The 25,065-nt window shown below is 36.6% G+C and overlaps 1 protein-coding gene across 1 annotated transcript in view; it reads right to left on the reverse strand.

Annotated features, from left to right (window-relative positions):
- Positions 1-872: 872 nt before the first annotated feature.
- SPON1 (spondin 1, extracellular matrix protein) overlaps positions 873-25,065 on the reverse strand; it is a 205,922-nt gene continuing 181,729 nt past the window's right edge. The window contains exons 8-16 of the mRNA XM_009334496.1: positions 8,237-8,438; positions 7,013-7,153; positions 6,573-6,648; positions 5,949-6,131; positions 5,441-5,611; positions 5,161-5,328; positions 4,112-4,276; positions 2,545-2,808; positions 873-2,007 (exon numbers count right to left, since the gene is read on the reverse strand). Of these exons, the coding sequence (XP_009332771.1) occupies positions 1,844-2,007; positions 2,545-2,808; positions 4,112-4,276; positions 5,161-5,328; positions 5,441-5,611; positions 5,949-6,131; positions 6,573-6,648; positions 7,013-7,153; positions 8,237-8,438 (1,534 nt within the window). The 3' untranslated portion in view covers positions 873-1,843. The remainder of the gene's footprint in view (positions 2,008-2,544; positions 2,809-4,111; positions 4,277-5,160; positions 5,329-5,440; positions 5,612-5,948; positions 6,132-6,572; positions 6,649-7,012; positions 7,154-8,236; positions 8,439-25,065) is intronic.

Here is a 25,065-nt window from a genome sequence, read left to right on the forward strand (position 1 = left end):
CGGTTGTCTCCATTTTTTCTCTGGCCCTCCCTTCATTCCAGATCTAAAAAAAAGCAGTAAAATACCTTGAGGGGGTGGGATGCAACAGCTGTGGAATTCCTGAGCAGCCCTTGCAGTGTTCAGTGGAGAAATGATGATGAAAAGCCCTACAGTGTAATGCAACTAGTCCGTTCAGGTACAGGGAGGTAATCAGAGGATTCCCAGGGTAGTGATGGTGAAGTTGAACAGCCTCAGCCGGTTGTGGTTCAGGTCAAATGCGGACACTTAAAACCTGGGTGTCAGGTTCTCAGGATCGTGACCAAGTGTTAAGGAAGTGAGTAAATTAGTTAAGGCTGGTTTAAAGAGACTATGAAAAAAAATTTTCTCCATTCATTTCTCTCAAGCTTGTTTTAAGAGTCAGCATCAACAGTCTTTATTTTCAGTGCATTGTTATTACTTATGTAGAGACATAGGTGTATGCTGCCTTTCCTGGACCAAAAGATAACCCATCTCCTTCATCTCTCATCTTTAATGTTAATGTGTTAAACTTACAGGACAGTATTATATTCCAATAGCAAGTGAAGCCCAAGGTCTCGCTGGTCCTACACCTGGTTATGCGTAGGGATAAGAGCTAAACTCTGCAGGAGATGGTGTAAAATAAAAGCCATTAGAATGGTAAGGAGCTATTTTCTAATCTCAAGCAGTTTGTTGATCGCTCAGGTGGTCAGGGAAGACATTTATCCTGGCTAGTATGGGTGCAAATGAGTAATTATAACAAATTTAGTAATTTTTAGATCCTCCTGTACTCTGAGTAAAAAACCATAAACCACACTGCTATAAATATATTCTTGTGTCAATCTGTAATTAGTATTTTAAGAGGCTGTCATTGTTTCATTTCAGAGGCTCCCTTCCCTTTGTTTGTTATAAAGGATGCATGGGAACCTGGCTCACCTTTTCGCTACCATTTTTATTATGTTATAAACCTCTTTCTCTCTTCACTTGTGATTGATTAACAGCCTCACGAAACTGAATCTAATTTTTTAGTGTCTCTCATGTGGAAGTCTTTCCGTGACACAGCTATTGCAACTCTCTGTGTTTGGACCAATTTCTATTGGTTCTGTATCGATTTTGAGAGGCGGTGGATAGACCCAATGTAAGAATATGGCATCTAAATATATGATGACATTCACACATTTTCTTTGTGTGCTGTTTTGAATTTGACTATGTAGTGGGCAGACATCACTATTGAGCTCCACAAATCATTTCCTTTTTAAGTTTTAAAGAAACAAAGACCATTTGCATGGACCATAGCATCCATGTGAAGAAAAGTATATAGGATAAATATTATAACTATCAGCTTAACCCAATAGTGTAAAAAGATAAACATGCACCTTTAATATTATTGAACCAGCATTAATGAAATTACTCCTTGGCATAGTTGTGTAATCATGTAGGCACTGCTTTGGATTTTCAAAATCAAATCGAGAGACAAATCCTCCCACATATGAAACATGTCACTTTAACTTAGTTGTGTTAATATGCATGCATCCCATGTCTTTACAAGTAGTATTTCTATATGGCTATTCCATGTCCACAGATATGTCTGTATTTTAGTTAAATGACTCATAATGACTTACTATTTTTATGCATTAAGGGCTGGCTGGAGTACCAAAGATTTACTCTCAGCATAAATCTGTGAGGAAATATTTATAAAATATATTCTTGCACCAGCAAGACTAAAAAGCAAACCACACTGCAAAAATGAAAACTAATATACACTTTATATTTTTTGTGTTTTAAAAACCAAACCAAGGTTGACTTTCCATTTAGCTCAGAGTGCATCACTTGGAAGCCTTGTGTTTTGTTAACAAGGATGAACATTACATGCTCTTAGCTCCTTTTTGTCTTTGCAACTAGCAAACTGAGTACTTTTGGACCTCTTCTTTACCATCATGTAGCGTTCCTGAATTCCACCTCCACAGAGCGTAGAACATTCTGTCCAAGCAGTCCATGGTTTCAGCCTACAAACTGAAAAAATAAGTCATTTGATTAAGTTTTTAGTATTTCAGTCTAACCTCCACATCTCAGTATGTGTACCACTATGCATGTGTGCACACTTACATGTTTTGAATCTAAGATAGCATATTGCCTAGTTTATTACAGTAGGAATTAAGAAACCCCAGTTAAGTATAATCAAGGTGCATTTGTCAAACTGAAAAAATGTATTAAAAAAGAAATTTACTGTCTACATTATGAAAGACAGATAAAATTAAGAAACTGTTAAATTTTCGCATTTCACACTTCGTAGTGAAGAAGCTAAAATATTTTCAGTGATGGGACATGGACAAATGTAAGCCTTTCTCCACTGTGCCCTAAACTTAGGTCACAGATTTTTGGTGACAGGCAAACATCGGAAGTGGCTATGCTTTACTTTATTGCTAAAACTTTCCCTAGACTAAAATGCTGAAAATGTTCTCGCAGCATGAAGTGGAGCTGCTCACAAACTCCTGTTATGCAGAAAAGGCAGACAGACGTGAGCATACTGAAAAATGGTTTCCCACTCACCTGGATATTGCTCACTATCTATATTTTTTTTTGCTTGTTCGCTTCTCCTTTTCTCCCGGGCCTCTTTCCAGCGCCTTTTTTCCATACCTGGGCCTCTCAGGCATTTCCTTACTCGACATTTTGTACGTTGGACAGTTTCTGGGCATGCTGTTCCTCCAAACTGTGGTTCTATTTTAATCATTCTTGTCCTGATCATATGGCCCTTTCCACATGAGGTATTGCATTCGGACCACTGGGACCACTCTGTTAGTTCACAGTCGATGGCTGCAAAGAATGAGAAATATTACATGAAAGCCGTGAGATCTAAACATAAGGTCAAGAAGAAAAACACAGATGTGCCTAATGAGTTTTTACATCCTAAAGACCTGACCGCAACTTAAGCCTCCAGTCTTTTCAGCAAATGTTGTGAGGCTACATGTCAAAATGTTCTGAGTCCATTTCTAGCAGAATTATTATTTGACACTTTCCTCAATTTTTTTTGCAAGAGTGGTACTGGCAGATCACTAAAATTACAAAGAGAATAACTAATTCTCCTGTGCCTTCTCCAATTTTCCCACCCATATGTCTGTTTTATAATGAAAAGCTGTTAAAAATTGAGTTATATTTACAAAGAATCTGATACCTCTGAGATCTAAGCCTTGCTTTACTGGTAGTGTTATGCAATAAGCAAGATTCACTAATACCATTAAGTCTTAAAAGTTTTCATCTTTCAGCACTGCTTAAAATTTACAGCCCCAGTGAATAATAATCAAAATGATATTTCACATTATTTAAAAGCTGAATTAGCAAATTACAGTGTAAAAGCCTTTTTAACCAATACTTTCTGTGAAAAATAATGTAATTAGTTATAAAGCTTCATAAACCAGCTGGCAACAGGACACTAAAAGCAATCATATCTTATTCATTCAGCAGCGCCTTAGGCTATCATGCTTCACAAAGACTGCAAAGCAACTAGAAATTTGCACCACCCAAGAAGTGGAGGATTTTAGTGGAGTAAGGTAAAAAATCAATGCAGCTGTCTCCACACCATCTGCTGGCTCATTAGATATTCCAGGTTGCAAAGGGATGTGGATCAGTGAAAAGGCTACGATACAGCTCAGAGATGTATCAAAGGTGGAGTGAGCCTCTTTTGTGCTCTTTCTGTGAGGTAAAAGAGTCACACAGGCGATTTTAATCCTTCTTTCCTTCCTTCCTTCCTAGCACACATTCTGCATTTGAATAAAAAATAGGTTTTATAATTCTGACTTATTTACTATTGGGAAGTGCACAAACTGTTGCCTGAGGTTGTAGTGTGTTAAATATGCAGAAACCGTATACCCAAAGCAATATTGGCCATCAGCGTAGGGTTAAGTAAGGCAAGCTGAAACTAAGACATGGACATATTCCAGCTCTCAATAGCTGAAAGTGCACAATAATAATAGTAATACAAAAATTTAAAACAAAATAACCCACAGTTGATATCACTCCTGTCTAAGAAGTGATGCTATAAAATGGTGAGAGAGTTTTGACCCATAGACTGTGACACACATAGTTAGGCTCCTCTTTCCAGAGAGTTTCCCACACTTACGGCATTCGGGCAGCATGCATTTTTCTGCTTGTTCCAGCTCCTCATTGCAATCTCCAAGCTCAGCAGCAGATTTCAGCATCCTTTGCCGGGTTCGCATTCCCTTCCCACATGTTACACTGCAGTCACTCCATTCAGACCAAGGAGAGAGTAGACAGGGGATAGTATCTAATACGAAAATGAAAAGGTAATGAATTCTTGTTATATATAAATTGCGAAGCTATACACTTTGAAAATAATACAGGTGGAAAATGTACTATGTTTTATCTGTCATCAACCAATTATACTTTGTTGTCACTTTGGACAAAATGAATCACCAGCTGAATGATGTTGCTGAAGAAGCTCAGAAAACACTGTATTACATTGGAAGGTTTGCTTGGTTTTAATACCCTTTCTTTGCTATCTTTTCCTATATCTTATTCATATCTGCAGCGTCCCCGTGCTTCCGGGGAATAAACAGTTTGAGGAGGTATGTTTCAATCATAACTCCTATAAAAAAACCCTGGATTGTTGCTGTGGACAGAACTGGAAGTCAAACTGATATAGTCTAAAATGTGATACTTGTACATTTTGTTTACCAAAAATATTTTTAAACCTAATTCTTTCTGTCTTTGATGAAAATCTTAACATTTCTTAAGAAATTAAAAACAATATTAATAGTCACAGTAAGGGTGAGACTGTCTGACTGCACAAAAGGAGCACCTCAATTTCTGAACTGCTCATGGGCTAAAAGGAGAGGGCACTGTTTTATTCTAGCCTTATGATTAAATATGCCTCATACTCCATAAATTAGAGTTGCTTATGTATGGCTTGCTAATATACACATCACTGTATGGGTAATACAGTAATAGCATACCACTGAATGTTTTTTACTGATACTCTCATTCTGTTGGTGAACGTGGTATTTAATGCACATTCCCTAAGGGATCTAAGTTTAAGGAGAACAAGAAAAAGCAACATTGCTTCTGGTTTAGCTATATTCTTTGTGTGATGGAGCAATGTGTCAGAAATGATGCCTCTATACCAGAGGAGATAAACTCATGGACACTTACGGCATTCAGGCATCATGCATTTCTCGGCCTCTGTAGTTTCGGCCTTGCACATGGATCCATCAGCGGGAGTCATCTTGATCATCCTGTGTCGTCTCTTCATCCCCGTGCCACAGCTAGCACTGCATTCATCCCACTCTCCCCATTCAGTGACAAGGCAGCTGCTAGGGGCTATTCAAAATGGACCGAGAAAATGATTCACTAGTAGAGCTCACGTAAAACAATGTTTTGGGCAGTGCTCCTGCTATTGGCTGGATTTTACGAAGCTAAATAAAATACTTACAGCATTCCTCATTTACAATACATTTCTCAGTCTCTTCAGTAGGCACTTTGCACATAGAGCCATCTTCAGGGAATTGTTTTACATATCTCTCTCTAGATCGCGTTCCCATCCCACAGGAAACACTACAGGGGGACCATGTAATCCAGTCAGACATCATGCAAGTGGAACCATCTAAAATACAGAGAACCATTTCAATTGCTAATATTAACATACTTGTTGATAAATCTGTAGTTACCCTTTGCTGTGCAGTATCACTTTTATGCTGCCTCTCACATTCTATCCTCTCCCCTATTGCTTACTTTACTCCTTTCCTTTGTACTTCTGTGTACTTCGTGCACCGACTCAGATGAACTGCAGAATTGAGCAGAGACAGCTTCAATTTGTATTCTTCAGCAATTATTCCTCTGTTTGCCATAACCCAAGTCATACAGAAACCAACAGCTTTAAGAACTTTAAAGGAAAAGTAAACACTACAAGGTGTTCTTCTCCACCCTTTCCTCTTGATTACCTTCATCACTGCAGCCTGGACCCATGCATGGCTGGAAGTCTTGGGTATCTGGACAGGGCACACTGAGGTCCAACTGAGCTTTAAGCATTCTCTGCCTCATCCTCTTGCCCTTTTCACAGGTAGAAGAGCTGCAGGCTGACCATGGGGACCAGTTTGAATATATGCAGGTCTCAGGGGTATCATCTAAAAAGTAAGAAAAGGCAGTGAATGTTAAAAATAGATTGTCCTCCATTTGCTTCTCTTGGCTGGTGATCACTTTGGATGCTAATAGGATACATTCTTTCCTCCTGCACTCTATCTTCTGTGTTTTAAACCCAAAGGAAAAAAAAAAAGAACACCAACTGCCAACTTTCATTTAAAAAAAAAATCTTTTTATTTGAACCCCAAAAGGCTTCTCTTATTGCTTTTATTGTTATTGTCATCTTCCAGGTATACATGCAATTTCTTTGCTATATAAGGGAAGGCTAATAGCAGATAGATACCGGAAAAGATGAAAACCTAAATCACTTTTTGGCACTGAGTGGGACTTTTGCTCCTAAGTCAGTTTTGTACTTTATCTAGAAATGACAGTGGAGAATGGAACAAAATATAAATTATTGCAGCACAAACTAATTTGAAAAGTACCTTCTTCTTTTTCCTCTGGTGCTAGGTCTGCCACAATATCATCTATGTTATCAGGTACGATATTGCATTGCTCCCCCTGCAAAGAAATTGTTGTGGAGATTGGATATAGGAAACTCATACATATACGCAGCGAGAGTGGCTAAAACAGTATACTGTGAGGCACTATTGCATCTGCAGCACTTTTTTCTCTCCTAATTCCTATGCATACTTTAAAAAAAAATCCCCATTAAGCAGATGCAGCAATTACCAGAAGTAGAAGAAATAATACCTTAAGACAGTTTTAAATTTAAGAAACAGTTTTAGATCTTTTCTGCCATTATCTTTGTTGTGGGTAGGTTAAGGAGTGTAGATTTGGAGGGAGGGGACAGGAAGGATTGGTTTTTTGGTTTATGAAGTGGGGTTTTTTGCTTGCTTGAGAATTTTATTTATATATATTATACCTTGCGTGCAATTCTTTCAATGACAACTCTGGCGACCAGCTTGATAGATCCTCCTTCTGGATCATAAAATGGACTTTGAGGATGATCTAAGCTTGTAAGTGGTCTGATCTTCTCTTGAGGCACTGTAGGTTTGTTAGGAGACTGCAATCAAAAAGAAAAAAAATGTTAAAAAAGAAACTAATAATTATGATTAATAACATAATTCATCTGCAGAAATTAAAACTTCTCCAAAATGCTAAATTGGGAAATTGCAATATAAGATGAACTTGGTACATTCATACTTAATGGTAAGGTGTTGGGTTTTTTCTTCAGGAAGCACTTTTCTAACACTTTGGGATTCCACCCTAAAGCTGGGTTCACAGTAAGATGTACGCCTTGTTGTGTGTTTAGATAACTACATTAATAAAAAAATTATTCAGTATGCCTCCAGAGCTGCATTATAAGTGGAGAAATTCCTTAGGTTCTAAAGAGACCAGGTCTGAATGAAAAAAACTAGCCATCTTCTGTCATCTGAAAATAAGTGTGGTATATGGAATATGTGGAATATGTGTGGTATTTGAGGATGTGACTAGTCTTGCCCAACTTCAGCTGTCTATACTGTCTGTATAGACACATACTGTAGGTACACTTGTCACCTATGGAGACCTAACCCATTCAGTAATTTGACATAACTCATTTGGTCAAAACCAGAACTTTACCTGAGGATGATGTGAATCTCTTCCTAGACTGAGAGAGTGATGGAGGCAGAGAAAATGGATGATTTTAGAGTCTTGTAGTGAGGAGAAGTCAAGAGTTTTAACCCCTGCTGTAAGGAATAGGTAAGTTTTCTGTGCTAAGCAGAATAGTTGGCATTGGGTTGAAACAGTAGAAAACTCAAGTTGGTGCGGCTGCTGATGGCACATGGATTTGTATCAAAGGGCTTGGACACCTTAATGCTTAGTTTTGAGCAAACGAAGTCTTCCATTTATTTAACAGGTGAATATAATAATATCCCAGGTAAATGTAATATTACCCCATTAACAATAATGCTCAGGGAATTCAGACACAATGACCGACAGTAACTAGCTAGCATCTGTCTAAATGAGTTTTAATTCATTATAAGCAAAATGTTTACTAGAGTAGTATAAAGGCATATATGGCATTACCATGGATCAAATAGCTTTCCTCCTTCACTGCTTTAAGGTAAACTTTATGTTTTGAATATATTACAAATAGTCCACGTACCTCATAGGTAACGCCACTGTCTGTGCCAGCATCCCAGGGTATTAAATCCTGAACAACTTTCTGAACCCAGCCGCAGTCCTTGGTACAGAGGTCTTCAGCAGAGAGACCCACGTTCCAGTCCGGGCTGGGGCCGAGCATGGTGAGGAAGGACATCAGGTGCCGGTGACGATCGACAGAAAACTCAGCAGAGGGAGCAGCTCTCCTGAAAATTGGCCATAGGAAGACTATTAACAACTGAATTCAAGTTTGCTGTTAGAGGGCAATGAAACTGGTGCTTCAAACTGAGAAATCCTGAACGCTGGCATGACACTGTGTATGTGGAATGTGGAGATGGAGAAGCAGGACAGGGAGAGGGCTCCTGCTCAGCACTCTGTATTTTTAGTCTCCGTGTACCATCTGAGAAACAGCTTTGATATCATTCAAGGAGATTTACAGTTTAATGGGTGAGAGAGATGTAGCAATAAAGAGCTGCAGCAGCATGCTTATAGCTTAGTCATATAATAATAATAATAATAATAATAATAATAATAAAAAAGAGTCTTTCATGACACTTACAAAAGTTTGAAGTAAAATAGCAGAGAAATACCCTGAGGTTTTGATTGCTGGAATACTTTTGACCTCCCCCCCAAAGGTAATACAAATTCCAATGCCAAAGTGCTTGGAAGTGCTACTGTGTGTATGTGTGCAAAAAAGCACTCATTAATAGAGTTTAAGCACTTATGTAAGTGAGACATTAATGGCCATTGCCAGCCCTAGCGAGTTCAGCCAAGACTTTTGCAGGTTTCTGCCAGTGTATGTGAAAACACCTCTATTCATCCAGCCTTTGTCAGCCGTTCCCTTAGGAAGAAGTCATGCTGAATCATGCAGTGCTCTGCGATGCTGACGAGCATCTATCACATTCCTTTGCAAACAGAAAATAAAATCAGGGCTGAACTGGAGGTTTCTGTTCACAGATGAAAACGTGGACCTCTTCATGGCATCCTTCTCATGAGCAACAACAAATGTGGAGTGATTTAAAATATGATTTTGGCAATTCTGCTCTACCAAATACTGGTTTGATGTCAACCCAAGTTTTCTTCAGTTACAGGACTTGGATCAATATAGACTCAAGTTGTTTTTTTTTTTCAATTTTATGCCAAAACACACTGCTTTATGAGCACCCAAAAACCATGATTGTTTTTAATATAAGGGATTTTTACAGTGTTATTCATCTTCTCTTTTTTGGTTAGGTAGCTGTATATATATAATGCACATACACTGTTTGTCTCTAGTCATAAGGAGTTTATTCTTCCTACAAATGCTTGCATCCCTGTAAAAATGTGGCATTTCATTTGTGTATTTTTTCTGGCTCATAGCATTCTCAGCACGTTAGGAAAAACAGAACAGCCTGAAGACAATGATTTTGAGTAGTTATCATGCAGTTTCAAATGTAAGATGTCTAAGTTAGTGTATCTAGTTCCCCTTCAAGAGGCAAGTTGCAGAAGTAGGCATTTGCTAATGAGTAAAATGTTCTGGTGACTTCTGTTCCAGAATCTTTAGAAGCTGTTTCTTACTGTGTAAATTATCTTACATTGAATTAAAGTCTCTGAGTAGAAGAGTTTCTAAGTGTTTGATGACATTAATCCTGCCTTTCCCAGAAAGAGATGCAAATGACTTTTTTTTTTCCATGACAGATAGAACTCTGATTTCAATGGAACAATTTGTCTAATGTAAAGTAATAAAATAATGAATGACGGTATCAACTTCGCCTTGTGAATACAGTATCCTGATATATTTGTCAAGTACGTAGCAGTGATTAGTCTTAAAAAAGCCTGCTAACTGACTTCAATTAACTAAAGGATTTACTGCACTATAAGGGTCTCTAAGAATTCCCTATAGGAATTTTATATTTAAAACAGTACACAGCAGAAGTCTAAACAGTACACAGTAAAAATAACAGAGCGCTGTGTGTTTGTATACCTGATCTTTATATTAAGGATATGTCTAATACGGACATTGCAGAATAGAGGTGCAGGTCAGCTCTTTCAGGAAAAAAGCAAGGGCGGTGTGGAGCTGCTCACTGCTGCGCCTGGCACCGGAGCTGATACTCAGTTAGTTGGTATGTATTGCGTGACATTACATTTCAATGCTCTGTGCACACGTGCTCTCAGGAAAGACAAGAGAGGCAGATACAAATATACCCTTTAAAGGCAGAGGGTTGGAAATCACTTGACTACTTTAGACACAGTATAATGGGAATCTTTTGTCACCTGTTATTCTTGTGATAGGCACGTACAATTAAGGCTTTGAATGCTTTGTCAGGAAAGTAAATATTAATCATGTTATTAATATAAATAAAAATTGTGTGTTTACATTATAACTATATCAATACTGAAACTGTGTAAAGGAACACTTCAGTAGGAGATACTCTTTGCCTACAAGCCTTTGCATGTATTAAATTATATCAGTAAACCTGAGCCTCCCATAATTTTCCAATTTCAGAGCACTTCACAAAAATTACCTATCTTCTGCTCCTTCTTTAAGACGGATAGCTAGTTTCATGGACATTTTACTGTATTTTATCCCATAACTGCTTAACACAGAAATACAAAGATTAATAGAGGACGAATGGAGGCAAGTTTTCTCCTCTTCCTTCCTCCACTCATGTGCAGATACGTACACAATGCACGTACACTTTGTCTGCAGTGCAGCACAACATGCTAGGTTGGACATTTTAAAAATTTTTATATGCAGTGTTTAAGAATGAAGTATTTAAAATATATATTATCATAAAATGTATTTGTTGTACTTGCTACTTTATTCTATTAACAATTTCTGCATGGATACTTGTAAGCAGTATGCGTACAAATTTGAACCACAATTATGTAATGTTGCCCAAAATTCCACATTCACAGTCCTTCTTGAGTTGCTATAATTAAGGAAGAGAAATGGGCTGACCTAAGGCTCAGTTGATAACTACTACCTAGGCGTAGGGATAGGCACTGATTGGGTTTATACGATAGAGATCTTCGGTGGTTTCTTTTGTTTGTGGGTTTATTTTTTAATAAAATGACAAATTTCATATGTTTCCAGTATCCACATGAATGATGAATTTATGAAGCTGGCAGGAACCGGAATCCTTCCCTGCATATCTCAACAACACATCTGGCTAAAGTGTCCTAAGATTGGCCTATGAATGTCCCTGAAGGAAACTAGTGTAAAAAGGTACTCAAGTGCACCCTAAAACTGACCTTTTTCACTTCTGTATTGTCAACACACCTGATAAAATAGGGATGTAGATCATCTTCTTTATCTCTGCTTTCAATACAAGTATATATTGCCATTTTAAGGCTTTTAAATTTTAAGAAAGTTTCCTTCTGTGACAGGTTGATCATGTTTGGTAATGCCCACAGAAAAAGCCTGAAGTTTGTAGCCGATGTGAATTTGCTGTAAGAGAAAAATATGTCCCTTTCCCTTCCCCTACAAATGTACATGCGTAAAAACAGTGGCGAATATGAGTTGCAAAGCAAATCCTAAACATTAGGTAAGTTCTAGGTGACAACCTTGTGAGCCCCACAGGGCTGGGAAATCCTGCTTTCGTTGCCTGAAGCAGACAGTACTTTTCCACTGTGAGCCTGATCAGCCTGCTGACAATTCCTGTCACGTAGTACAGAGTGAAGCAAAGTACTAGATAGTGTCCTGCATCCTAATGTTTTCCACTTTCTTTATTTTTATTCTGTTTTCTTTTTGTTAGCAAGTTTCGGATCTCCAGCTATAGGGATGCAATATACTGAGCAGCATAAGAGAATGCTCTTTTTTCCCTCTGTTTTTTTGTTGGTTTTTTTTTAAGGTTAAAAGAGCACAAACATGATTTTGCTTTATAAGTTTTTTTTCCCTAAATGACAGTCTAGTTGCTATCCCTGCTGGGGGTGGGGGGGTTAAGAAAGCCTTTGACAAACCAACAGAAAACTCAACTTGCTGCAAGACATATTTTTGAGTGTTGCATCAATACTGTTGTGTTCTACTGATATCCCTGTAAAAGGTAATAGAGCACACATAAGGAAGGTGGTTGTGGAGAGTTACTGGGTGAGAAATAGTAAGAATAATAATATTTTGCAGAATAAAACTTTGAGGTTAATTTTGATTTAATATTTGATTAGTATACACATAAAAGACGTAGAAAAAGGTAGCCCGAGCATGTACTCTTTGTCTCTGTGATACTAACTAGCTCAACAAATAAGACCATTGATAGGGTTGAGTTTGTGCCATTGGAATCAATGTGAATTTTACTACTGGATGCTATATGTTCTATATTCGTATAAGAAAGCCATTTGCCTCACCCATGCATAAGGAATTTTGCAGCACCACAAAAGCCTATTATATAAGGACAGATCTGAACATGAACAGCATCTGTATTTCCACTGCAAAGTGCAGTGTAGTGCAGAGAATCTCTTGCTAGCTGTTAAACTCACCAGGTTGACTGCTAGAAGTCATTCTAGCTATGGCAGCACAAATACAAATAATTTTTTCAAATAAATTAAAACAATGTATTAGATGCTTGTCATACAGCAGTGGAGGAAAAGCCAACAGCCTGAAACATCTTCAGAAATACTGAATTTGTGCAGTGCTTCACAGTTATCCAAGTTCCGACTTCAGTTGTGGGTGAAAAATAATGTTGTGATTAAGTGCGCATATTAGAAAGAACAGGAGAGCGTAAAATACTAATTGTTATGACAGCTGTTTGAAATAAAATTCTAATTCAGGTAGTCATATATTTTATGCTGGGGAAAAAATCTGAGTGATTCCATGGATTTAATAACTATATGGCACATATGGTACTTTGAAATATCTTAAACCTCTCCAGGTTTCTTCACAGAGCTGTATTAAGGTATAATCGTCCTAAAGCTATTATTAGAGTCTGGATACTAGACTCATTTGAGCGTACCAGGATCTGCTCTCGCTTGTGCGAAGGATAATGTAGTAGCCTTTTCAGATAGGAAGAAAAAAGTGTAAACACGAGAGAAACCAATCCAAGCCTGATGACCATCGGAGGAGGTAGGTAGTTGAGAGTGCTGTGGGCCACATTGCCACTGGTGTAGTGTCAGTTCTAGGTGGTGCTGATGATGTGAAAACACTATTTTTTTTAAGCTGAGAATTTAGCTCATTACATAGATCATGAAAACTGCATATTTTACGGAAATAGTAAATGAATTTCCTATTATACCTCTAGTCAGCAAAAGTGACATCCTTCTTTTTTAGAGGCTTACACTACATCACATACACTTTCCAGGATAAAGAATCTATTTATTCATCTTTAGAACTTTTTGCTATTGATACAAATAACATTATGAGCATGGAAACACATTTCACACCCTTGAACTTCCAACTCTGCACCTCCTGCCTGCCAGCAGCACCTACACAACATCTGTTTTATTGAGTAAACTTTAAAATCATAACATCCTGAAAAGTGCACTAGCTTCAAAGAAAAGAAAAAGAAGAAAATTAAGATCTAAAATTGAATGGAAAATACTACTCTCCCAGAAGTCTGCAACCAACAGAACAAATTTGATGGCATATTTAGATGACGTATTCTTAAGAAAACCATTTATGAAGTGATGCAGAAGAATTAGGGCCATTACATGGACAACAAAGTTTTATGCGCAGATATCAACACCTGAACATAAAAACAGAATTTCAGAGTTGCACAGAAGGAGGGGGAGAATCCTTCTTAAGTTCTGCTTAAATGCAGGACAGGTGAGCATTTAACCTAATGAATAATTTAGACATGTGCATGTCCCAGAAGAGCCAGGGAAAAGAAAACTACAATAAAATGAACACTGAGTCAATGAAATTTAACTGACATCCATATAAAAAGTTCAAAAATGCTTTAAAGCCAAGCTGTTATTGTCTCTGAGCACCAAATCAGAGGAGGTGACAGTAAGAGTCTGGCTATTTTATTTCATAATGAAAGAATAAAGAAAGCTGCAACAAATTCTTATCCATTTACCTTTTGGACTACAAAAAGGCCTGCATAACAACCTCTTTCTTTGCTGTATGTAAGCTCTTAAAATGACAATATTGCCTATAACCAGCTAAAAGAGATGGATATGTAATTGCATACACAACTAAGGGATTATGTCATTACCACTGACATTAAAACCACTAATCAGAACAAATGCTGCTCGACGATATCATTCATCTGAGTATTTTTAAAAAGCATTACAAAAGGAAGGGACTTTGTGCAGCGTATCTTTCAGACATTTTCATATTGTCATCTAAATGTACCTGGCATGCTACTTTAGGTAATAATGATATATTTTTCATTAAAATACCAGCTATTTGATTGAATACCTTCAGAATGGGTATACCTTAATGGTATGATTAACAAATGTGAACAGGCTTTCCGCACTGAAAAAAATTCTCAGATATCTCAAGTTAGGATTGCAATTTCTGAAAACTGCTGATTTTTGTGTGTGTTCTTTGCAGGTTGTCACAAAGCAGATAGGTGTGCTTATCCCAATGGTGCTGTCAACATTTGCTCTTGTTTAGAATAACTTGCTGTCACTTTTTAGATCACTTACTGTGCATTTTCAGTCAAGCCACGTTTCAGGAAGCCTTTTGCATGATAATTCCTGCATTTTATCCAGGCCAGGCTGACTACAAAGCCGAAGGACTCTGCCTGCACGAATTCAGGAAACTTCTCTCTCTGTCACTTCCTAGGAGCTTTGGGGCTACAGATTGTCTGCCCAGAGTAATTACAGCTATATTTACTACGGGAAATCCTATGGGATGTTGTAAGAGCACTGTTGCTTTGTATCTCCTTTTCACCTGGCTAATCTACAAAGCCCTGGCCGTGCCCTGTTTGTCCTTACAAACAGCGATGAGAGATCAGTTCTTCAACCCAGCATAAGAACCATCACAGCCAGATTTCTGATCCTTTCCTCTCCCATTAACAATATCAGATAAACAGCATAGACTTATTTATGAGACTGATTTAGCAATGAGCTCTGGTTTGCTATTAATTTAATTTATTCTGAATATTAGATTACAGCAAATGTCTCCTTTTAACAAAAATTACTATGAGGTTATTTATTGGAATATCTACAAAATGTAGATACTCCTTCAAATTCCTTTCAAAGATTTTAAAATACTATTGTCATGCATTTCCAAACCATTTATTTTGCAAGTGTCAAAAGCTCGGAATTGCATATTACATTTCCCTGGTCCCAGTGTAGTCTCTGAAGATATGCAAGATCTCAAAGCCTTTGGTGATGTAATATGATACACATTCCATTTCATTCAGCATGTATATCCATCTAACCTACGTATGACTTTTGGTGTCTGGAGATGTGAATTAGAGTAAATGTTTAATTATCATTACATTCACAACAATACAAACAGATAACAATTGGAAGTTTGAAATTTTGCATATGGATTTCTGTTCACTAGAAATTTGAATGTCAAATCGTTCCAGTTACTTGGTGAGTATTTACACAAGAATGAGGAGTTAGGATTAGTAAGTAGACATATAATTGCGTGAAAATAATGCACACATGATTACTCATGAAATTATAAAGGGAAATTATTTTGGCTTAAGGGAAGACAACAGATGGTTGGGACATAAGCATAAACCAGTAACTACCAATGGGAGGAACATGTAAAGAAAACAAAAGCAAGGACAGAACGGGATGAGTAAGTTTGATTTAATTGCATGGCCATTAATTTCTATGAACAATTAGTATAAAGTTCTTGCAGTGATCGTTCTTAGTTAAATCTTTTCTATGTTTTAATACCCAACTGTTTTCCTTGCCTAGTGACATTTGAATTTTAAATAGAAAGTAGATGGTAAGTGATAGAAAATGGAACTGCCATATGTGCTTGCTCTGACAAAAAAATGATCGATACAATTTTTTTTCCTTTTCCAACAAACACATATGTTCTTCCTTACTTTTTTGAGATTGAATTATGAGTTTCTTAATGTGGGTGTCAGACCATCTGTCAAACAATGAAGTTTCACTAAGTCTCAATAATACACATAACACTTAAGACATTCATTCTTTTTATAAGCATGGTGTAGTTTTGTGATTAGTTTTTTTTAGTCAACACAATAAATGTATATAACTGTATATGCAAAGACTCAGATAATCATGGTACTTTACAATAACGTGTGACTTCATGCTAGGAGAGGTAGAAATTTGCAGCCTTGTGCTGCTAGTATACAACCCAGCATTATTTAGTCCTGTTTTCTGTGAAAAATAAAAGACTATGTCCTTTTCGCATTTACACGGAGCTCTGTAGAGCCATTAAAATAGAGTACCAAGCTGCAAGGGCAGCGCATGGTGTTGGGTTTACTCATTCTTGTTAATACTATTATTTATTATTATTAATAATATTATTATAATCATGTAAGCATAATATAATATTATCGGTGTTATATTGATAATGTTATTTATTATTAACAATAAAATAATAAAATGGAAATTCATATGATTAAAGCTTTTATCGTACATTAATTATCTGGATATACATGCATTTTGAGCTCAGTCACACCCAATCTCAAATTAAGATGAATTATAAAAACTGGTAAAAATGCCAATTATTTTATATGGATTTTTAAAATGTGTTTTGTCTGAGATTTACTTCAAGTAGTTCTTTTGGTTTTGATGAAACAAATATTTCTGCTTTTTGGATAAAATTTAGAATCTATATTTAAAAATCTAAAAACACTAGGAAGATTTTCTGTTTTCAATGTGAAACCATAAATTTACCATTTAGATCCAATTCTTATGTGAAAGCATTCATTTTGAAGTCAAAGCCTTTTAACAAAAGTGTTTTGATTAGCTCTGCTGATGCATAAACAGCTCATTCAACATAAATTACTCCTGCATACAGCTGTCAGGAGTTTACTGACACTTCTATGAAACTTCCAAAGTACTTCAAGTCATACAAGCGGGGATCACCTCACGGTTTAGGGATATGGTGGTCCTTAAGACGGCACATCAACAGTGTGGAGGAATGATATACCGCAGTAAGGAAGGATATACCAAAGGAAGTTTTCTGACCTAAAATATAGTTTAACCATTAGCCAAATGCAAAGCTGGAGCACTCAGAATTGTTTTGCAGCTCCAGAGAGATTGATGTATTTGCCTTCATGTTATCAAAAGTCACAACTGACTTTTTCCCTATATATTTTTTTGTATATGAGATTGTCCTTTATGCATTACTATTTCTGATTAGACTGGGGTAGAATTCTTCTATTTTCGACAATATTAAACTTCACTGGATTAATCCCATCTATCTATAAAATCATAAAAGGAGAAAATAGCTGAGCTAGACACACCATCGTGTTTCCATAGAAACAAGCAACTCTGTCTGGCCTTCTTATTCCTCTCATTTTGTACACAAAATCTCCAAACTTTGAAAATGTTTCCTAGTACTATACTGTCATTTTGTGGAAGGAAACATCATTTACATCTGGATTGAGAGATATTGGCTTTCACCCCATTTTAAGATAGACAGCACAATGTAACAGTGGGAGATAACAAGAGAGAGAAGGATTTGTAGGGGAAAAAAATCCTCCAGAGATTTACAGAAATAAAAAGTAAAGACACACATGCTGTCGTGGCACTATCAAAATAAAATTTTGCCATGCAAGAATAAAAATACATACTTTACAGAACACTATATTTGGGGGTGGGGGGAAGCAACAGAAATCTTTGCAGGCTATCATCATATTCTATTCCTGGGATGCATGTCATCAAACTACTTAAGTTAATATGACTTTTAACTATAAGGCTCAAATAGTACATCCATGCTAGTAAAAGATTACACTTTAAAAGCACAGAGCTACAAGAATGTGGTATTTTCATTTTTTTTAATGGCTATATCTCTTTGCAGTAGTAGATACCATAGAATGCCTAGAAAGTTCTGCAAGAATTTATTGTTACTACTGCAGTTTATGACTAACTAGATTTTTTAAAAGTCTAAACCCAGAAATATTAATTATTAAAATGACACTCCTGTTCCCTTGTGAGCAGTTGACCATGAAACCTGAGTTTTTTAAAGACAAAGCACTTTCATCATCACCGCATAACAAATACTCTGTGAGAAAGCATTTTTTCCATATAGGACTATAACAAGAGATCTCATCCAAAAAAATTGAGTACATAAATCTGAACGAGATATTTACTTTAATTGACGTGGTTGCATATCTTCTACAGATAATGTATTTTTCTTCTGAGAACTGGCTTCATTTTGCCTTTGTTATATTTCCTATGAAAGCTTTTACTTTAAAGAAGTTAGTTTCTAAGAAAATAGGTTGGAATTTGACCATTTCTTAATTTTAGGACTTCAAGATAATTTTTTAACTTGTAACTAATATAAGGCAAAATATCACTTGTGGAATCACTAAAGGATGAGTGTTTCACATTTACATCTCTCTCTGTGTTATATAAACTCAGGTCCTGATTACTTCTTGCAAGAGTAATACTGTTGGCCATGATATAGTGTGCAAATGCCAATTCATATGTGCTGTTTTCCTCCACTTCTTCCTGCAGTTTCACCAAAATATATCACTTTTAACTATTAGAAATGGTTTTGCATTACAAAAGGCTGCAATCTGAAAATGTTTCCCCATTAGCCTGAGCTCTGCTTTCTGATTTTGTTATCACTGCATTTTACTGGCTTCCATAGTGGAAGCTTTCACAAAGATTTTGTTCATCCGTTTACGCTTTACATGGCATCTCAAATAAGGTCAGTTTCTGAAGAAATAATGAGCTACCAGGTGTTAACAAGTGATCATAGGAATACTGAGATCTCTGTACATTCATTAAACTTAGTCAGATGTGGGTGAGTTTTTCAACTCTTTGATCATCAAGTCATTTTTCCAAAACATGGCAATACAAGACCTTCATAGTTAAACAGCTATTATAGCATTTTAAACATAAGTAAAACATTGTATTTTCCTCTAACTTGGCATGAAAATTCAATCTGAATACTTAACATGCAGTGAAATTAAACCAACTGAAAACAAGGTATTTTAATCAGTATCCTACAAGGTGAACTATAATTGATACATAATGTTTCCCACATTTTGCACTTGTTAAAAAAATGAATCCATTGGTCAAATTCACTCAGACAAGAAAATGATTGAGCATGCTATTTTCCTCCGTTCAGGCAAATCCTGAAATAACTTTCTACTATTCTGTGCCAGCAATGAATTGTAATGTGTGTAATGACACTGTGCAGAATTGTAACATGTGTAATGACGCTGTGCAGCATCCCATATGAGCAGAGGGACAAGTATATGGGTGTTTTAGTCGAAATCAGAGGTGCACTTCTGAGGTGAATTTCCCGTTGTGCTTTGGTTCATACCCCGGAGCAATCTCAGAGTGCAGACCTGATTTCTTTCCAATCAATCTAGCCTGGAGCTTTTCCCCTGCGCTCCCACTGCCGGCAGGCAGCCACGCTCCATGCGACCGGCGCGGGGGCCACGCAAAGCAATCTCCCATGCCCAAAATGTGTCGCTTCCTCAGCACTGTTTCACTCTACAGATCTGCTCCTGTTGCAGCGTATTTCTTACAGATGTAGATAGCTTATGTGGCTATTCATTATGAAGACTGTTCATGGTTATAAATTCATACACCTTAGAATTAAAGTAGGGTTTTAAGTTTAGACAAGACGTACCTCACACAAAATCTTTTTAAAATATTCCCAGAGCATGTATTTAAGGCAAAATAAGGGCCATACGATACAACATTACAACTTTTATTCTTATAAAAGCATATCTGTACTTGGAGAGAGCCACTTAGGGATTTAAAAAATACTTTCAGGCATCTCAAAATTTAAATCAACTCATCTGTGAAGAGAAAAGCACATCATAATTCTTCAGCAAAAAACTCATATATTTGCTTTTAGGATAACATAGATCCAGTGAGATGTCAAATATAACCACATTTCACTCATCCCATTACATTACAATGGCAAGTCACTGAGAATAAATTTGTAACTCAGAAAGTTCATCAGCCTATTCCTTGTTTCAATTCTTCATGCTTTAGCTGCTAGCAATTTTATATCCTTTTCTTTTCAGTTGTTCATGATGACTTGTTATCAATGAGACAGGCTGGTACAAATTTAATTATTTCTTCGCTGGAAGTTTTATTTTCCTGGATGCAGCTGTTACTGATTGAAAATCATGTTATTGTGAATTCAGTGCACTATGGGTACAGTAATGGTGCTGTTATAATGGCAATGACTAGTTTGGTTTTTATGGCCGACTTCCCAACCATGTGTTAGCCAAGTAATGTTCACCCTACTATAGTCAAAGATCTGTTGATATTGTAAGCTATTCGCTGCAGTTAACACCAAAAGTTATTTTTCCTCCCAAGAATCCCTAAAAGGGTCATTCAGGTTTGCTTCAGGCAACAGTCTGACACTGTCTTAGCATGATAGTTATTTAAGTTTCATTTTTAATCAGTTATTCTTTTTGAACTGTTCGTGCTATCCACTTTACTGTATGGAGAGAGACTGTACTCTCACAAATTCTATTTACATAACTACTCACATGAGGAAAGTCAAATGTATGAAATTGTCCCATATACTAAATGAATAGTTACACAGCAAAGAAATTATTTGCATCTTAGCTTTGGAGTAAATCAACTAACATTAATGGCATTACCAGGCATACTGACAGAAGAATTTATCTGTACTATAGATATTAATTGATTTTTTTTTTAAGAAAATAATCTAAAATTGAAGGAATATTAACCTTTGTGAGTAAAGATCGTGTCTCCGTGGAGCCTTACAGTACTGTTATGCTTCTTCTGCAGTAGTATTGCTATTAATTTTATAATGATTCAATATGTAATATATTCTGCAAGGGCCATACTATTCACAGTTCTGCTACTGTATTAAAGGAAAGAAAAGGTCTTTCAAAAATCTGTTGTAACATAAAAATATTATTTGTGTCCAAAATAGCATTTTTTTTAGAACAAGACTGTGAGCTCCTCTGGATGTGCCTTTGACACCCCAGCTCCCTAAACGCAGAGCCACCAAAGTTCCACTGTATCACAAATGCTCTGAAGTCACCGGGTTGTACCCATGGTATAACAAATAGTTTCCCATGTGACTTACATTATTTTCTTTTAATTAAAATAATGTCCCAGCACTTCATATGTCTTCACCAAAAGATTGAACAGCTCCTTGGCTTTATAGTACACTTTTCTGTTATAATAAGAGAGTTAACTACACTCACTTTTCTCTATTAAAATGGTTAAATGCAGCTATGGAAGGATATATAAACTTGTAAAGCAAGAAAATATCTGAACCTTACTTTCTTAAAAGTACAGAGGAAGTGGAAGATAAATGCAGCATTCAACCAATTAGGAGAACATGTCTAACAAGGATGCAAGAAAAATGAGCGTTATAAGGAATATAAGAAGTAGCAATAAATAATAAGCTTCCTTATTTCTCTATAATCCTCTGCTGACTCTTAGTCACGCTAGGTGAAATTATACGTGCATGATTTATTTTTCAAATCATTAGGTGGAACAGTGTTTATAAGCAATTTGTATAATCAAATGTTAATGATATACAGTGGATAGATGATTAAAGGTCTATGAGATGAGCTTTTCTTATAACTTCGGAGAAAACAACAAACAAACTTTAAACTATGCCCATTACAACTGGTTAATTGCAGTTCAGTCTGTATTTTGCCGTTCAGAATGCCAGTTAAACCCAAATACAATATGCGTGTTCAAACATGTCTTTTTTTAATTCTCAGCTGGGTAGTCTGAGGACTTGATTAATTAAGCAACTGAATAATTTACTCATTTCTGATGTATATTTTTATAAATTACATTCTGATACCAATGTCGGCTATTTATGGACAGCGCATTGCATGGCAGGACAGGAAATCATTTCAGCATTCTTAACGGGATAGGAAAAGTCACATAACTGAAAGTGAGCAACTAATCTCAGAATTTGTTCACCTAGACATTACAGAAAACAAAACTTTTGTGACTACATAATATTTTAAAAGGACTAAAGGTAAAGTTTCAATTCATATGAAATATTTTAAGTGAATGGATAGGAACTGGAATGACTGCAAAATTCAAAACCCCGTCTTCTATTGAAGTTGATTAAAGAAAATTAGGAGGTACTTTTCAATGAATTTTAGTTTGTATGCTATGAGGAGTTTAGTGTGGTACTTGTGAATAATTCTGTCAACCCTTAATAAGATGCTCTAGGAAGACTAATTCACAGAATTAACTTACAGACGTTGTCAGGTCCCTAGTCTCTAGGGCTCTGGGCATTTCATTATTTTTTATCTAAAGCCCCTCTGTTATCAAAGCTGAAAGGTGCATTGATTTGAATCTTCCCCTCCCAATGCCGATTAACATAGATTTAGTAGAGAACAGCATTTGGCTCTGACATTGGGATTCTGAGTTACACGCAGCAAATGTCTGGCTCCAGAGGAAAAGAGTAAACGAGGATTTCTGTTAGGGTTTTGTGCATAGGTGCATCCATGCTGAACCAGGTGGTGGCAGCAAGTTAATGAGACATGCAGCACGTCCTCTTGCTGGCACAGAGCATCCCCGGGACAATGGCTGTGCAAACAGGTGGGCTACTTTTATAATGACACGACTAAAGGGACCATATTTTGGTTATGTGCATTTCCTAAACAGTAAACAAACACTATCGGCTCTGAACAAGTCACATACCTTCCGTCCCTACAGAAAGTGTAACACGCCCTACAGAAAGTGAAAGCACTTCTAGAAAGGTCACGTAAGGTGCACTTATAGAATATAGGCATATACGAGGTGGTTTTATTTTGGTGCGTTCAAGCAGCAGCTGATGCAAGACTTGGCAGCACAGGTGTCGGTGGGGGTTTGTGCCAGAGACTCTGAACACATGTTGGGGGCTAACCTGGGCTGAAGGCTGCATAACTGCACCTTCTCTGCTCTTTTTCTTCAGACTGGCTCAGCTGGCTCAGACCTGTGCTGCTGTCACACATGATTTCAGCACGTACCGACCCTATCTGAACTGCCTTAAAAAATGTAGCTGGCATAAACTGCTTAATTGTTTTAACCTTAACATTTATAATAATTAACTGCAGTGAACCATCTGAAAATTAAAACATGATGCAAGGGAATAAGCAAGTTGGTGATACTAGCTCAGTTTTACCACAATCAGAGGCAACAAGTAAACAGGGAGAAAACAGAAATCCTTTTTTTTCTCCAGTAAGATCACTGATCAAGGCTATGAAACTACTCTGTACATCTGTTTCTTTTTCCTCCAACAGTCTCTGTGTTAAGGTCTCCAAAACAAATTACTCCAAATGTAGGTAGCACAACAAAGTACTGTTTCTGAATATAGCCTATAAATATTTTTTAATATAGGTCTTATTGAAGGAAAAATGCCAGCTTTAGTTGTGGCATGTGTGCACGTACATTTTATCCACAAATGCAGTTTAGAAAGAAATAGATAATTCACATAGATGGATAGGTAAATTAAATTCTCAAATTCTCCATATAGATAGGTATAAAGATCAATCACATAAATCCTAAAAAAGACTACTTCTGAAGGATTTTCAGAAAATCTTAAAAAGATTCCTCAAATAACACATTTATTTTATAGGACAACACAAAAGGACGTCTACTTGAAATCTTAATTCTAAAAAACTACTCCCTTTATTATGAATGTAATGCAAATGTATGTAATTTTTTCCTTTTTCCAGCACAGAGAAATTAAGCAAGTAATGGAAAATCAATTTCAACTAGATCTAAGCAAATTATCATTTACTTTAAAAGTGCATTTTTGGGTGAACAGAAACATTGTTTCTTAAGTTGAATTCAGTAAATATCAGTCAAATCTAAGTGCTTTCTTTTCCAAAATTTACCTAATTCATGCATTCTATTTTAAGTAATATGAAGGTGTTAAAAAAAAAAAAAGGCTAAAAACCTGGAGGTAGAACAAAATATTTTTGTTGGCCAGGAACAGTCTCCTTCGAAGGCAGCCAGGGAACTGAAAAAGCCATCGTCATTGCGTAAGTGCCACAAAATGAAGACACAGGGATTTCTAATTAATGAGAACATGTGACTGATTTGTACTTATTCCACACATACCCCTTCTCCATCTCACAAAGCTAGTTAACTCACTGTTTACCAAACATTTTAGGTATTAATATCCTTCAGTGAACTCTTCTGTCTCTCCTCCCTTTTCTTGAGGGGCAAATCCGAGTGATTGCTTTCTTTCTCTGGCTAATAAATATTTAATTATTCCATGCAAAATAGGGAAGCTTGAGCTAGAAGAACGTGATATGTGATAATAAAGGGCTCTCACTGTGTAAGTTGCTGGTTTGAATTTTACATTCAGAGGTAGGCGTTACCGTTCAAGTCTTGTCAGGAGGAAAGGAGAATTAAACCTAGACCTTCCAAGTACCAGAAGAGTCTTCTCCATATTGGGGGATACCCTTTATTTTGCTGACCATATGTGTGTGTGGCTAACTTAAAAGGTATACCTGAAGATCAGGCCCTTACCGAGAAAACAGGCAGGGCAACAACTAAATTATGGAAGTTAATATGGTTTAGTTGTGATCTGTTGCCTAACAGAAGTCCCCTCACCCTTGTGAAAATGTAGTCAGCTTTAGGAACACTGAAAGTTGTTCGTATTTTTATGCATTTAGTAATGTTACTAATAGCTATTTAGGTATGTAAACACTTCTGGAACTGAAAGTTTGAGAATTAGGTGTTTACAGCAAATGGTTGCCTAAATGCCTTCCAAAGTCCTTTTGTAAATTAGCCTCCCTGTGAACCTCACAAAACTTGCAACATGTGAGAAGGTCAACAGAG

Source organism: Pygoscelis adeliae, unplaced genomic scaffold (assembly GCF_000699105.1).
Source record: "Pygoscelis adeliae isolate BGI_AS28 unplaced genomic scaffold, ASM69910v1 Scaffold171, whole genome shotgun sequence".
Classification (NCBI taxonomy): domain Eukaryota; kingdom Metazoa; phylum Chordata; class Aves; order Sphenisciformes; family Spheniscidae; genus Pygoscelis; species Pygoscelis adeliae.